Genomic DNA, 15,345 nt, shown 5'->3' with positions numbered 1-15,345 from the left:
AGCACAGCAGCGCTAAGCACAGTGGGACGGGCCGCTGCGGGCTCGGCTCCAGCCCGGTGACACGTTTCCCCCGTGGGACAAAGCACGGCCAGGGGCCGGCCCGGGCTAAGCCCCGCGCTGGGCAGAGCGGGCCCGGCGGCCGTAGCGACACGGGGAAGGCCACGGGCGGCGGAGGGGAGGCGGCCGCCCCGCAGGCCCCCTCAGGCGCAGCGCTGGGTCCGGCCGCCCGCCGCCTCCCCTCAGGGCCGCCGCGGAGCAGGCGAAGGCGCCAAAGCGACTCCCCGCCACGGCCCGCGTGCCCCGGGGCGGGCTGCCCCGCCCGGCGCGGGGCGGAGCCAGAGCGGGCGCGCGGCGGTGGCGCGCCGAGCAGAGCCGAGCTGAGCCGAGCCGAGCGGGACGCAGGTGGGAGCGCGGCGCCGGCGGTGCGGGCGGGCCGGCGGGCCGAACAAAGCGGTGGCGGTAGGGCAGGCCGGCTGGCGGCCGCCCGGGCCCAGGCTGCGGGTCCGCGGCGCCTCGGGAGTCGGCTGAGGGGAGCGGGAGCGTCCCCGCTGCCGGGCCGGGAGCGCGGCCGCGCTCTCCCGGGGCGGGCTGGGCTCAGCGCGCCGCCGCGGGCGGATGTTTTGCCCCCTCGGGGGCGCGGCCGCGGTCCCGTCCCGGTGCTCGCCCGGAGGGAGGGCGCGGGGGCTCGGTTAGCAGCTGCCCAGCAGCGTAAGGCAGATCGTTTCCTCCCTTAAGCGCGTGTTTGTGGAGAAGCTGCCTAAACAAAAGGAGGGGCGGGGTGTGGGGGGGTGAGCTTTAATTTTAAACTGCTCTCTGGCGGCGGCCTTCCGATGGGTGGTGGGTAAACTGGAAACGCGGGGTGAGAAGCTGCCTTTGGATCTACCGAGATAAAGCGTCGGAGGCAGCGGGTTACCCTCGGCCTAGCGAGCGCCCTGCAGCGGCCCGGCCGCTAACGGGGGGTGCGATAGCTGAGGGGCAGCGGCCCGGGGGGGCTCGCCCCCCAGCCCCCGTGCTTGAGGCCCTCACACACACAGTGAGTGACTTTTTATAGCACGTAGGAAACCCTGTCCGGGGTGTGTTGTGTCCTGTCGCCAGCTGGGTTGGAGGACAGCGCCGGTAATCCCATCTGTTTACCCTCCAACCCCCTTAGTTCTCGCCTTTTTAACTGTCTGCTTCTGGTGGGTTTGAAGATAACACGCTCTCTCCTTAGCATCAAGGAGCCTGGCAAGGCTAGTATCTGTTGCAGTGGTGGTGTGGTTAATAGTTATAGGTGAATTAATAAGCAAGGGTCCCATCTAATCTCAGAGTAATTTCAGGTCTTGCTGATGTTGCAGGTCAGCGCTGACTAACTAAAAATCCGTTCGCTTTTGAAAGACCAGAGTGCTGGCCCGATGGCAGTGTTTTCCGACAACCACATCCAGACCAGAAGCAATGTGAAGGGCTGTTAGGGTATTGGCGTGCTTCCATCACTGTTAATAGTGCTTAATTGGGGGATAATGTTACGGAGAAAATGTAACAGTATATTTCAAGTATTTTTAGTTTTTTCATACAGTCAGCTTCTGTATTTTCTTTCCATTATTAGGTAGATAAGTATTGGTTATCATACATCGTAGAAACAAAAATTCTTAATCTGCATGTCTGCATTAGTATTGCAATGTGGCGTGTATATATTTATGTACATAAAATAGCTTCTTTGAATGGTTGACATTTTTTCTTGCAGTCATGTGAGTCGGAAAACTGCCCTCTTCTAATCTTTAAGGACATGTTTTATGATACTGGTTTCTGTTTTGGACGTGTATTTTCATACTGCTACAATGGTTGCTCTGTAGCAGCTGACATATACTGAACACATCTTGTCTGTGGTTTGCATATTTCAAGATACAGTTGGTAACTAGAGACAATTCAGTTATTTGTTTCCTTCCCTGTCTGAGCAGCTTTGGTATTATTTTTATCACTATCATTAGTTTCTCTCGTTGGTTCACAATTCAAATAAATGCTGCTTTAAAAAGAAACCTAATGGTTTTTATGGCAGTAGTGATATATGATAATGTGAATTTATTTTCATTAGGTCCAAGCAGAATAAGTAAATCCAGGCTGGAATGGAGTAAGGACATTGTTTTGTTTATAATTTTCTTACCAAAAGAAAAGCATCGGAACAACTGCATTTGTATAAGGCAAAAATATATTTTTTGCTTTTGTTGCTGTACAGAGAGACTTTCATCATTTTTGGTAGCTTGTCAAGCATAGTTTTGGATGCTTTTGAACCACTTTATTTTTTTTACTACTGAGTACCTGTAAAGATCACTGTAGCGTCATCTTTATATTCACTATCTCTGTCTCACAGGATTTAAAAAAAAACTTCATATTTTTTCAGATAAAATATTGTAAAATAAGCTTCCTAAAAAATACAGAACATGTTCTGCTAGATTAGAAAAATACTGTTGCTCCTTTCACCTACTTGTTTTTTAAGTTTCCTTACAGTTGAAAGCTCGTCTTATCTAAGCTTTCAGACAAAAGAATATCAAGGAGCAGAATAACATTTTTTTTTATTATATTCTTTATGCCTTGTCCTGCTTTCCCCCCCCTCCCCCTATTCCTAATGGTGTGAGATCACCCTCTATAGGGGAATGTCTATTCTGCTTTTCAGAACATGACATCATTGCATTACCTAAACCAAGATGAGGCAATTCTTAGTAGCCTTAGAATCAGCACTGTCCTCCAGAGTGTTGCTGTTGCCCTGACCAGTGCTTTAGAGCAGAAAACATACTACTGGTTAAAACGTGCATTTCGGAGCCTAGCAACAAAACAGGCATGTCTTTGTGGGTGTCTTTTGTTCTTTAAAGAAGTGCAGATGACTCGATGGGTTAAGGTGCTGAGAAACTGATGGATATTAAAGGTGAGTTACAGATTCTATTTGGAGGATAAAGCACGTGTATTTTAAATACCTAACATTTATACATGGTTTCTCTTTACTATCTCTAGTGTATGTAAAGATTCTTAGACAAGCTGCAGTCACGATGCAGTAGAATGCAGTAAGTTCTAACACTTCATTAAACAGTTGTAGCTGTAGGCTGTGAGCTAGGCTTGCAAAGTCTTTACTAAGAAATATTTTTATTATATGGTATTACAAAATGTGGTTTACATTTTTCAGAAACGAAGTACTGTAGTTCATTGTAACTGTAGGTTTTGCTAGCTACTTCTTCAAATTTACTGGTTTCTTTGACATTGAATCAAGGAGAGCAGTTTCAGACTTTCAAGGTTGCAAAAGGGTCAAGGAGATGAGTAATAATTTAAGGTCACTTAAAGGTTGAAGATCTTTCTTACTGTTTGCAGCATAATTTAACATTTGTGTTATAGATGCATTCAGGGGTCCCAGTCTGTTAGGTCTCTAATTAGCCTACTGACGTCTGCTGCTCTTCACCAGTGTTATTCCCACCAGCTTACTAAAACCAGTCCTAAATGGAACGCAGCATTGGTTAGAGCACACCTGATGTGAACCTGAGGCAGCCTAATGATCAGTTTACCCTCCCTAATGATTCCAAAGTCTCACCTGTTTGCCAGAGAGTTTGTTAGCTTTCCCTATACTTTAGCTGAGTCTTTCTCTCAGTAGTTACTGGTAGCCCAGGTTGGCTCATGTGGTAGACAGGAGGTGTCTGCAGTTTCTCTAGGCGCATATTGACTAGTTCGGGCTAGCTGGTTGGTGTACTTACAGCGCTGGCACTGCAGGTCTTCATGGTGCCAGACAGCTGGGGTAAACACCTGGGCCTTTGGCAGAAGTTCAGTTCCATGCTGACACGGCTGCACTGCTGTCAGCGCACACATGGGCTGCTTTCGATAATGCGGTTGGTGTGTGATACTGTGCTCTTTTTATATGGTGTGGGTTTTCGTTGCTGTTGGCAGACAAAGAACAAACAAGAAGGATGTTAACCTTATCATAGAACGGTTTGGATCAGAAGGGACTTTAAAGATCATCTAGTTCTGTTACCGAAATCTCGGAATGAAGAACTTAACGACACCAATGTGATGTAGATAAGCAGACACTTCTTTATTGACGGCCGGGTGCGTGAGTGAGTCCTCTCACGATCAACGCACACCAAGTCTCAAAATCAGACACCATATATAATACTTATCATACATATTCATTAAGTATTCATGCATAATCATAACATTTCCCAGAAATCATTAACATATTCTCCTCCCATATCCGATTCTGCGCAATAAAGCTTAGAAAGATCCAGAAATGGGTCTGGGGTACGATTTGGGTAGGTGGTATATGAGTCGGTGGTCGCGATCTCCCCCTGCCGGAATTACCTTTTACTAAAGTTCGTGGTTTCTTGGCAGGTAACTACAAGCTGTTTCAGTCGACTCTCCCCAGTTCCCATTAATCCTACATTCTGACATCTCAATATACTTTCTATATACAAAAGACTAGTTAGATACAAAGGAACCTTTCAACCCTAGAGTTATTACCTATGTTTTAACAATAGTTCCAGGCCCTTCTTCTAGCCTTGATACAGGACATACAGAAGATCTCATAGCAGCTTTTACTGTGCAACTATAAGTTTCATTAAAAATATTTCTTATCCTCCTATATTTCTATTCTATAAAATAACTCTATAAAATCAGATAATCAAACCAATAAAATCAATTGATCTCAACTCTTTAACAAATCGACAACAGTTCTGACCCGCCTGCCATGGGCACCTTCCACTAGACCAGGCTGCTCCCAGCCCCATCCAGCCTGGCCTTGAGCACTGCCAGGGATGGGGCATCCACAGCTGCTCTGTGTCTTTTCTCAAAATCTGTGCGATTGCCAGTGCCTCATCACCCTCACAGTGAAGAACCACCTTTTCCCTGTCTCTCCTGTTAATCCCAGACACAGTGAAAGGTTTGGGTTGTGCTTCTTCACACGGTGCATCTCCTGAAGGAACAGCATGAGTTGCATCGGAGTCGTGGGTCAGTCTGGTTGGATATTTTCCTATGAAATAGGTTTTGTTCGGAAGTGTCAGACTGAGAACTCAGGAAAGCTGGGAGCCAAAGCCACGATGATTGCAGGTAGGGACAGGGTTGAAAGAGGCATAGAAAATCCTGGAAGCTGGGCTCTGCTGGAGCAGAGGAACTTCTAGTGTTCTCGTGAATGAAAGCCATTCTTTCCATTCCCAGGGATCAGAAGCTCTGCTTTCCAGTTACAGCTGGGTCGACACACCAGTTGTCACTCTAGACTAGACTTTCTTGTCAATGCTAATGCTCCCTGCCCAATGATAAGACATAAGAGTTGGATCACTGTCATCGTGCCACGGGTCTTGGATATTTAAATTACCCTTGGAAAGTGCTTGTCTGTTTTCACATAGGGAACTTTTAAGGAATTAAACTTTGAAGTTAGGATGAATGAATCCAGATCGTGGTGCTAGGCAGGCAAGTTCAGCATCGTAGATGTAGTTCCTGCCCCGTGATACTGTTTTAAAGTGAATTTCTAAAATATAAAGCAATAACGCATTTCGGAGATTGTATGCCTAAAATAATCAAGCTTATCTGATGCTTTTGTAATTCGGTTTTCAGGAAATTTCCTGTGTGCTGCTAATTCATATTCTGAAGTCTGGAATAATTTTGTGAGCAAGAAGATTTCTTAATTATATTGGTGCTTCAGGATACAAAGAAATAGTATTCAGAGTAACCTTGAAGATCTTCTGAAGTAACTAAAAATGTAAGTAAATGTATTTTAAGAAATAAGGAAAAAAGAGGGTTATACATACCCAGGTTAGTGCTTCTGATGAATCAGTAATTGTTGCCACAAAATGGATGTTCATGGTGTACTAGCTGGAGTATAAATACAAAGTTAAGAGCCTTAATATAGTAACAATAATAATATGATGGTGTAAGATGGCAAATATAGTTTGCCACCAAAGAACCTAATCCTTAAATAAGAATCTTCATTTTATCTGACCAGCAAATCTTACTACTTGTTCTGGTTATTTATACATCCCTATTCACCATAAATATATCTGCTAACTAAATTTCTTTAAAATACTTGCCTTGTAGTGCCTTGTTTATTTCTTGATGTCTAAGCACTTATTTCACTCCTAAACATTTCTGATTTTGTCCTACCTGACAGTTTAACTTTATGATGATTCATCTTTTTCTGAATCCTGAATTAAAGGTAACTTGTGGTAATGTGTTCCATGAGCACACACGGAGTAACTAGAAGGGCGATTTAGTGTGTTTAAATTGATTTCTGGATTGGTATCAATCATCATTTCTTGTCCTGTGTTCTGATCAAAAGTAAATAGCAGCCTGTATCATGGAGTGCATTTCATCAGCTGTTTACAGTTATATTGTTGTGGTTTTATGTTCTTTATATTGCAATTGTCTTCACATACACTGATTAGCATTGGATGCAGTGATGTTTCGTTTGAAATGGACTGCATAGAAATTATTTATTTCTCAGAATACTATGACCCAAAACCTAATCTTCTATGTTAGTCTTTGCACACACCTGATAACTTGTATTGCTTGGTTTTGGATCTCAATTTCCGTCTTACTGAGACGGAAGGATTCATATATGACATTATTCATGATACTAAAATGCTACTAACCGTGTAGGGACATTACAATACTTCAAAGATTGTTTTCAGTTTGTTGGTCTCTTATCCTACGTTTTGTAGGCATTTTCAATTATTTGGTCACAGGGATCTGCAGACTATTTTTCCCTTGGTTTAGAATGCAGTAATTTAGAAAAACAGTTCATGTTCTTCTTTCAAATGAAAGATATGTCAGGATTATTTAGAAATGCTATTTTTTGCCTATCAATACTAACAGTCCTAGGCTAAAGTTATTCTGTATGAATATCTCCCTTTAACATTCCTGTTTTCTCTATACTTCTAAAAAATTGCTCTCTAATAGTGTAAGGCTTTAAGGAAACTGAACAAAAATTAAGCAATCTGAAGGTATTTCATATGAAAATTAGCTGTCATATGTTTCTACTTTCTTATGTTTTCAAGCTGATACTTGAGAGTCATAATGGCAGACACAGGAGATGGACCACATTTGGGGGAAGATCTGACAGATGCAAAATCTATTCCTGGTTCCAAAGGGTAAGTGAGGTACTTTTGGTTGAAGTCTTCAATTTAAGTCTTGAGGAATCCTGTGCCGTAACAGAAGGGGAAAGCCATAGAAGAAATAGCGCTAAAGGGAAAATTTTCAATTATGGTAAATTACAGTTGTCATAAGCAACTATTAGAGTTGTTGTACTGGCTTTGAAAATACAGGCCACGTGTATGCGAAAGGAGCTAAAAAGCAAAAAAACGTGAGGTGCAGTTAGACTTGGCTTAACAGTATTACCAAGCAGTTAGCTGTTGTTGAAAAGGCACTTCCCTGTCTCAGCCTCGGCTAAATGTTCAGCCTGTTCCTTGAACCGCTTCTAGCGCTCAGCTGAACCTGTGGCAGGCAGTTCAGCTGCTTGAGCTGACCTGCTGTAGGGTTGTATGTGTGGAAGCAGAAGTGCAAAGGGGAACTTACAGGAGTGGGAGAGGGGAAACACAGGTCTGTTCCTCCTGGTACCAGCTAGTTGTTAGGCTGGGGTAGCACCGTCTGTCAGATCATGCTCTCTTTGGGAACTTAATTTGTTTCTGACATCGTTCTTTTTAGTACTTCAATGAAAATTGGATTTAAGAGCGTTACAGGCTTTTTATTTGTGAAATAAAATATGACAGTGGGCCCCAATCTTGTAACCACTTGCCCGTGTGATTATATGAGAAAATCCATACCGACTTCAGTATATATGAACTGAGCAAAATTGAAAGCCGTTGCAGAGTCATCAGTGGTGGTGTAGTCAGCGTGCTCATTAAGGCAGAATTAAGCTGCGTATAGTGTCTTGGTCTTTCTAGGTTTTGAATGTTTACTTGTGAAAATCCAATGGTAATATGACTTTTGGTTAGAATTCAGAATAGATTTACAATCTCAGAGCTGATCTTGCCTCCAGGTAGGTATGTAGCTTTCAAAAGATAATATTAGAAAAACCTATCTTGTTGATACAAGAATTGGTTTCCTTAAACTAATTCTTCATAATCTCCTGTGCAGAGCCATTACCATTTTAGACACATGTATGCGCACATTTTACTGCACTTGAAACAAATGTTATTTGGGACCATAACTGTAGAAAGTAGTTTTATTTATTTTAACCTCTGGACAAGTACAGTTTTCGCTAGTCCTAGATCTACCCATTTATTTCACAGACATAACTTAGAATCATGGAATGGTTTGGGCTGGAAGGGACCTTCAAGATCATCTAGTTCCAACCCCCTGCCATGGGCAGGGACACCTTCCACCAGACCAGGCTGCTCCCAGCCCCATCCAGCCTGGCCCTGAACACTGCCAGGGATGGGGCATCCACAGCTGATCTGGGCAGCCTGGGCCAGTGTCTCGGCACCCTCACAGTGAAGGATTTCTTCCTTATATGTAGTCTAAATTTGCCCTCTTTCAGTTTAAAGCCATTACCCTTTGTCCTATCACTACACTCCCTAGTAAAGAGTCCTTCCCCATCTTTCCAGTAGGTCCCCTTTAAGTACTGGAAGATCGCTACAAGGTCCCCCCAGAGCCGCCTTTTCTCTAGGCTGAACAACCTCAACTCTCCCAGCCTGTACTCACAGGAGAGGTGCTCCAGGTCCCTGATCGTCTTTGTGGCCGTCCTACGGACCTGCTTGAGCAGGTCCGTGTCTTTCTTATGCTGGGGCCCCAAAGTTGAACACACTACTCCCAGTGGGGTCTCATGAGAATGGGGTAGTGGGGGAGGATCGCTTCCCTGGACCTGCTAGCCACACTTCTTTTGATGCAGCCCAGGACGCAATTGGCTTTCTGGGCTCCTAGTGCAGATTGCCAGCTCATATCCAGTTTTTCATCCACCAATACCTCAAGTCCTCCTGCATAGGGCTGTTGGCATTCCACTTACCGCCCAGCCTGTATCCATGTTTGGGATTGCCCCAACCCAGGTGCAGGACCTTATACTTGGCCTTGTTGAACTTGATGATGTGCGTACGGGTCCACCTCTCTAGCCCGTCAAGTTCCCTCTGGATGACATCCCTTCCCTCTAGGGTATCAACCACACCACTCAGCTTGGTGTCCTTGGCGAACTCATTGAGGGAACTTCTAGGGAACAAGTAGCAAACCCTTACAAGTTTCGTTGGTTTTGATAAAATGACCTTAATTTATTATTATTATTTTGAAACTAGAAAAGAAAGTTAAGAAATTAACACCTGAAGTTTGTCTGATTCCTATACAGAAAGAACCTGCCTGCTAGCAAGTTGATGGACTCTGGAATTCTGCCAGACTACAGTTACAGAATGGATTATCCAGAGATGGGAGAATGTGTAATAATAAACAATAAGAACTTCCACAGAGACACTGGTACCACTTTAAATTTTTTATGTTTTCCGTAACTTAGATAAGTTAGTGGCATTAGTCTTCAAAATATGCAGACCAGTTTTGACTGCAATCTAAAATGAAGTGGTGTGAATGGGTGTGATTCATTTCAGTGCATTCTTGCAAGCGTGTATAGGGGGAACACATTAGGGTATAGTAGTAACCGAGAGAAAAATTGATCGACAGTTCAAACCCATCTTACCTTTACTGTTTTACAAATTAAATTATTTTTTATGTCTTTGTATAGATAGGTAAATATAAAAATAAGGAGTAGATAAATCTACAATATAGGTACAAAGAGTGGGAGATGGTGTATGTGTAACAGTGCAATGCTTTTTCTGTTAGACTGGATCTGAAATAATGGAATAATAATCCAGACTGATACAGGTATAAGCGAGAGAAGAATTTGGCTCAATCAGACTATGCCATCTATATCATATGAAAAATAATACATTTCTCTTACGTATAGGGCTGTTGCCCCGTTTGGGTACAGATGCGGATGCTGCAAGTGTCAGAGAAGTTTTTATGAAGTTGGGATATAAAGTAAAGGTCAACAATGATCTTTCATGCAATGACATTTCTAAACTACTGAAAAACGGTAGGTCATAATACATTCAGCGTGTGTATTAAATCAACCACTGTTTCCAAATATATCTCTAGCCCTCACATGTCTTCTTCCATGGTTCTTTTAGATGATATTTCACACCTACCGGTGGTTTATTGCTAAGGATGGCATGTACGTCATAGTTTCTATGTTTATTCACCTTTGCTGTGTCTCCATCTTTTGTGCCTTGACTGTTCTCTCCGTATCCTTTCTCATCTTCTAAAGAAGGCTGGAAAAAAGGCTGAAACTTAAATGCAGACTGATTTATATTCTGACCCTGGGACCACTGAAGCTCTGTGAGTTGGAAAGAAACCTGCTTAATCGGGTTCTGTGCTATATGCCTGGTGGTGTGGCCCGAGAGGTGTCCTGATCCAGGGGTGGGGTTCTGATTGAGGGACCAGAACAGCAAGCGTGCAAACTCAATTACTCTTCTAGTGAAACAGCTCATGTTTTGTTTGACTTGTGAAACAAAACACCCTTGTGTCAAGTGAGAGCTTTATACTGCTGTTGCTGTTAGTCTTGCTTTGTTTGGACTTGGCTACATCCAGACCAGCGAATTAAACGGTGCCTGGAGGTACCTGTAGCCCTGGGACACAGTCGATTCTAGTTAACTGTTAGAGGGTTCTCTGGTGTGACTGTGGCTCATGCCTACAAGCACTCTCCCAGACTGTGCCTGTTGCAGGTCACAGTTCCCCAGTAAAAGCGTTTCAGGGATTATTCCCAACAGCCAGTTAGCCGGCTGCCATCCTGTTTGGGTGGTGGTGGGGGGGTTGTTTGGTTGGTGTTCAGTTTGGTTTTGTTTTTAATGTGTTTGCTAACATAGATGTAGGTTCTTTAGTGCCAGTTACTGTTTATGCCAGAGAATGCTCCCAGGCATGGTTAATTAGTATAGGTGCAGCCCGTCTGTTGACGGTAGCTGACGGTGGAAAGCCCTCTGCCTTACCTGTGGTACCAGGCCTCCTAACAGGCAGTGTAAACCACGGACTGCAGCCTAACTAGAGATTCCCAAAAAACCAGCCTTTCCTGACTCTTCTAGGTGCTTGTCCATAGATTGTAGAAATGCCTGGGTGCGCGTTGCTTGAGAAAAAAAATCTGATTTTTTCCAGAATGGAAATTCAGTTTGTTGGCAAGCTCTGAACAGATGACTTCAGCTTTTGGGACTGTTACACTTTTCATCTACAAACTCTTGCATCTTCTTACGTTTCCCCACTCGGAATTCCTTTGGGATCCTTTCTTTTAAACCATGTTTGTATCTTTTCATACATTTAAAGGAATCATCTTGGTCCTCAAGTACAATCCCCACAAAGTCAGGCAATGAAAGACATCAGAGAATATCTGCTCTGTGCTCTTTGCATACCATAAGATGGAAAAAAGTACCTACAAACACCTCGTATCAAGCTTAAATGCTTTAAGTACAAAATTTAGAGGCCTGAAAAGTCTTTTTAGACCTTGCTACAGGGAGGAGGGGTGTGTGTAATGCTGGTACCTAGGTCCCTGCAGCAGCAACTTTCATATTCCATTCAGTTCCCATGTAATCCAAGTAGTCGAAGCATCTCTTGATTGGAAAGAGAGGTAAGATTTCCCCATCCTTTCTCAGAACTTCCCATCAGTCCAGTCCCAGATCACGAGCCTGACCATTACTGCATGAGTGAGGTGTACCATTCACACTCTGGGACACTGTGGGGGCACCCTCTTTGCTTCCTGACAGTGTTCCTGGCCTAATTCTGTGGCCGTGTCTTAGAATGGGTAGTGTCGGCCTTTAGTTCAGAGTTTTCTGTGTCCAGCCTCCTGAAGTGAAGTAGGCCGGCTTCTTTTGTTCGAAGTGAAAACTGGTTGGAAGTTTCTAAACATGGGAATTAGTTCTTAAAGATTTCCGTCACATAGGAAGCATCAAATGTTCAAAGCTTTTAGGGAATGCAGGAAGTTAAGATAATTCTCTTTTTTTCTTTCCAAGTTTCTGAAGAAGATCACAGCAAGCGAAGCAGTTTTGTTTGTGTGTTGCTAAGCCACGGTGAGGAAGGATTCATCTATGGTACAGATGGTCTTCTTGAACTGAGAGCGCTAACAAGACTTTTCAGAGGTGACAGGTGCAGAAGTTTAGCTGGAAAACCCAAGCTCTTTTTCATTCAGGTGACGTACAGCTGAATAATGATCATCAAATCAGCTGGATACTTTAAAAAAATACATTGTTTTTCATTAATTACTAGTATGAAAAAGTTCATCGCTTCTAGAATTGATTTAAATGGACTTACTTTTAGAATAAAATTATCTTCAGGTCTAAAAGTGGCACAGTCTGCCCTATTAGGTAGGCAGTATTTGTAATAGCTGAGGTTGCTTTACCTTAAGTCTATGAATTAAGTAAAATCTGTCTGAACAGTAGGCAATATTTTAGTGAGTCTCTGAGTGCACTTTTAAATTAATATCCATCTTAACCAAATTGTGTAGCTGACTGAAATAAATACCAGTTACTTTTCTCCTGAGTCTAATGGAAATGTGCCATACAAATTCTTGTTATTTTTGCAGTTTTTTTTTTTAATTGGGATATTATAGTCTTTAAAACAGGAAAAGAAGATTAGTGTTATGATCATGATCACTGCCTTGATTTCTTTGGGGTTTTTTATTTTATGTTCCATTCTTCTTTCCACCTAATAGGCTTGTAGAGGGACAGAATTGGATTCTGGTATTTTCGCAGACAGTGGATCAGAAGAAACAGTGTGTCAAAAAATACCTGTAGAAGCAGATTTTGTGTATGCATATTCTACAGCTCCAGGTGAGAGACGTGCAAAGAAATTTTTGTTCCTGAAGTTGTATCTATATATCAGCTTGTATTGATACTGTAGATGACAACTGGCAGTTGTATCCAGTCAGTAGGTGACTACTTCATTTGTTCTTTTTCATGAAAATATGATTTTTCTTCCCTTGATAGTTTTTTCTCCCCTGATCTGATTTTGAGGTATTTGCTATTCTCAGTTCTTAGCAAAAATCCCAACCACCAAACCCTGAATATGTATCTTTCTCACTAGCAAACTCTCAAGTGTTCATCTGCTATAAATTCAGTTAACGTGAGTTGTTCGAATAGTGTACAGCAGGACATCAAAGGCACTATTAATTCGAAGAGAACAAAACAAGGGGATATCTGTAGATGTATATGCAGAAGTGGGTGATAGGCCCATAACATGTTGGTGTTTTTCGACTCTATTTTCATTGCATCCTTAAGCAAAATTAGTGGTGGCAGAGCCCTTAGTATGCCCTTTGCATTATCAGTTAGGTTCCAGTCTTTAATTCATGCACGTAGTACTGAAGACGGCGACACTGAAATCCATTTTGCACCTTGGCTCCGTCTGTACATTCACATCTTTTTAGTGATGAGTACTCTGTGAGGCAGTTGTTAGCGGTTAATGGTTGAGACTGTTGCAGCAGAAGATAGTTTCCTGCCTTTTGATTTTCTACCTGCTGAAAGTTTTCTTAGATGAGAAAAGATGAGAGGATTAGAAAAATCTTTCGAGTGACAATTTGGGGAGATTATCAAATCTAAGTTTTGTTGGTTAGTGGTTTTGAGGTTTTATTTTAAAACATTGATTGCTGTTGGAAACAAGGCATTGTTCCCGTAATTGCTATCCTGCCCTGTATCGGCGGCTGCTACGCCTGATCAATGTGATATCTCTCTCTTCTGCAGGCTATTACTCCTGGAGGAATTCAGCTGAAGGCTCCTGGTTTATTCAGTCAGTGTGTGAAGTGCTGAAGGAACATGGAAGGAAACTTGAACTCATGCAGATTCTAACTCGTGTAAATCGCCGAGTGGCAGATTATGTGTCCTGCTCAACTCGGCAAGATTTTAATGCAAAGAAACAGATTCCATGCATTGTCTCTACACTCACCAAAGAATTTTACTTCCCTTGTTAAGAGAATTTCACTTTGTAATTTTTCAGTTCCTGTTATCTCTAGTATATATGCAATGTTAGCATGGAATACCACTTTCAAACCTGAATTACTGTTCACTATTGAGTGTGGCATAATGAACTGTGTCATAGTTAGGTATGTCCATTATTAGAAGCAAAACATAGCATGGCTGTGTTAGAAATGCAAACTTGAATAGCTGAAGCACAGGCAAATTTGGAAGTAATGCTCTGAGTATCTAAAAATTAGGAAAAGAAGACTGAAGAAAGATCAGATCACTTACGAGATCTATTTGGTGCTACATTTCACTTCGCTGAAGGGGCAGGGAAAAACGGTTCTTGTAAATAGTTCGGTTTCGTATCTTTGCCAATAGGAAGAAGATTCAGAATGTGGTATGTTTACTAATGATGGTAGTATAATAGTAGTGTTGTCCTACATTTCTTCCTAACTCAAGTTCTTGAAGTTCAGGTTATAAACTAACCTAAACAGTTCTTATAACTTAGGGCATGAACTGTGGAAAACAGCCATTTCATCTTTTACTTACAATTAGGAAGCATATTTAGAACACAGTCAATTTTTTCCTGATCATTTTATAACTTTTTGTATGGAGTTCTAGGTAAAATAATTGTATCAACATGGTAGCTGTTTCAAATTAATTTTGTATTCTGACCTTGAAGCTGAGTGACTAAGGGACCAGTCTTCCCAAATTTCTGCAGCTCTCTTAAGGAAGGAGATGTTGGGGCATATTTTGGGCTATAAGAATGAGTGCAAAAGGAAGTCTGCTCTGAACAGTTTGCTTTCCTCTTTCTGGCCATAAATAAGAGTGGGTTTGCTTTGTGCTATGTGTGTACCACATTTAATCAGTGTGGAAACCTAGATTTGTGGTACTGGAGAAATTTCGCTTCTTAATTCTAATATTGATTAGGGTTAATTACAAGACTTTAGCTAAAATATGCTAACAAATAGTAAATTTATATCTCTTTGACTGAATTTTGTGGAAGAGGCTTTTACAAAATTTTAAAACGTTTTTGTTGATGTTTCAGCTTGTGGCAGTCTCTTTAAGATCAGAGAAAGAATGGTAAATTGACTGTAAGAGTGCTTGCAGAACAAGACTTAAAACTCTTAAATGTAGCATAAACAGTGTTGGCAAATTGCTGTTCACTTCCAGAGGCATTTGTGGTTTTGGTTTTTTTAACTTAAATAAAATACTGTTTTCTAAACTGTATCATGCTTTTTTCTGTGTATGATTTGTTTAGGATCCGGTAGCTTCTGCAGATCTGTTTTAACTTTAATGATGTTGCTTTTTCTGAAAATACTCCTTCGCTTTTTCTTCCCCATCTGCCTTACCCCATGAAGTGGAAAAGCAGCTGCTTCAAAGCATTGTGTACTTGTGTAGCCAGGGAATAAGAGCAGTGGTTGAGACATGGGAA

General features: G+C 42.2%; 1 protein-coding gene across 4 annotated transcripts; it reads left to right on the top strand.

Annotated features, from left to right (window-relative positions):
- The first annotated feature begins 271 nt into the window (after window positions 1–271).
- CASP3 (caspase 3) lies at window positions 272–15,140 on the top strand. Of its 4 annotated transcripts, none has more exons than XM_080375563.1 (8): window positions 272–402; window positions 5,560–5,704; window positions 6,999–7,091; window positions 9,275–9,399; window positions 9,884–10,012; window positions 11,973–12,148; window positions 12,671–12,788; window positions 13,695–15,140. In XM_080375563.1, exons 3-8 carry the CDS (start codon window positions 7,018–7,020, stop codon window positions 13,919–13,921), a joined length of 849 nt encoding a protein of 282 aa, XP_080231689.1. In that variant the 5' UTR covers window positions 272–402; window positions 5,560–5,704; window positions 6,999–7,017; the 3' UTR covers window positions 13,922–15,140. The 4 variants fall into 4 exon arrangements, with proteins under 4 accessions (XP_080231689.1, XP_080231691.1, XP_080231690.1 ...); XM_080375565.1 differs by lacking the exon at window positions 272–402 and adding an exon at window positions 438–459; XM_080375564.1 differs by lacking the exon at window positions 272–402 and adding an exon at window positions 491–708.
- The last annotated feature ends 205 nt before the right edge of the window (window positions 15,141–15,345 follow it).

Source organism: Falco punctatus (assembly GCF_963210335.1).
Source record: "Falco punctatus genome assembly, chromosome: 1".
In the NCBI taxonomy this organism is placed as follows: domain Eukaryota; kingdom Metazoa; phylum Chordata; class Aves; order Falconiformes; family Falconidae; genus Falco; species Falco punctatus.
The sequence above is the reverse complement of the archived record's forward strand: the minus strand, read 5'-3'. Positions and strand labels throughout refer to the sequence as shown.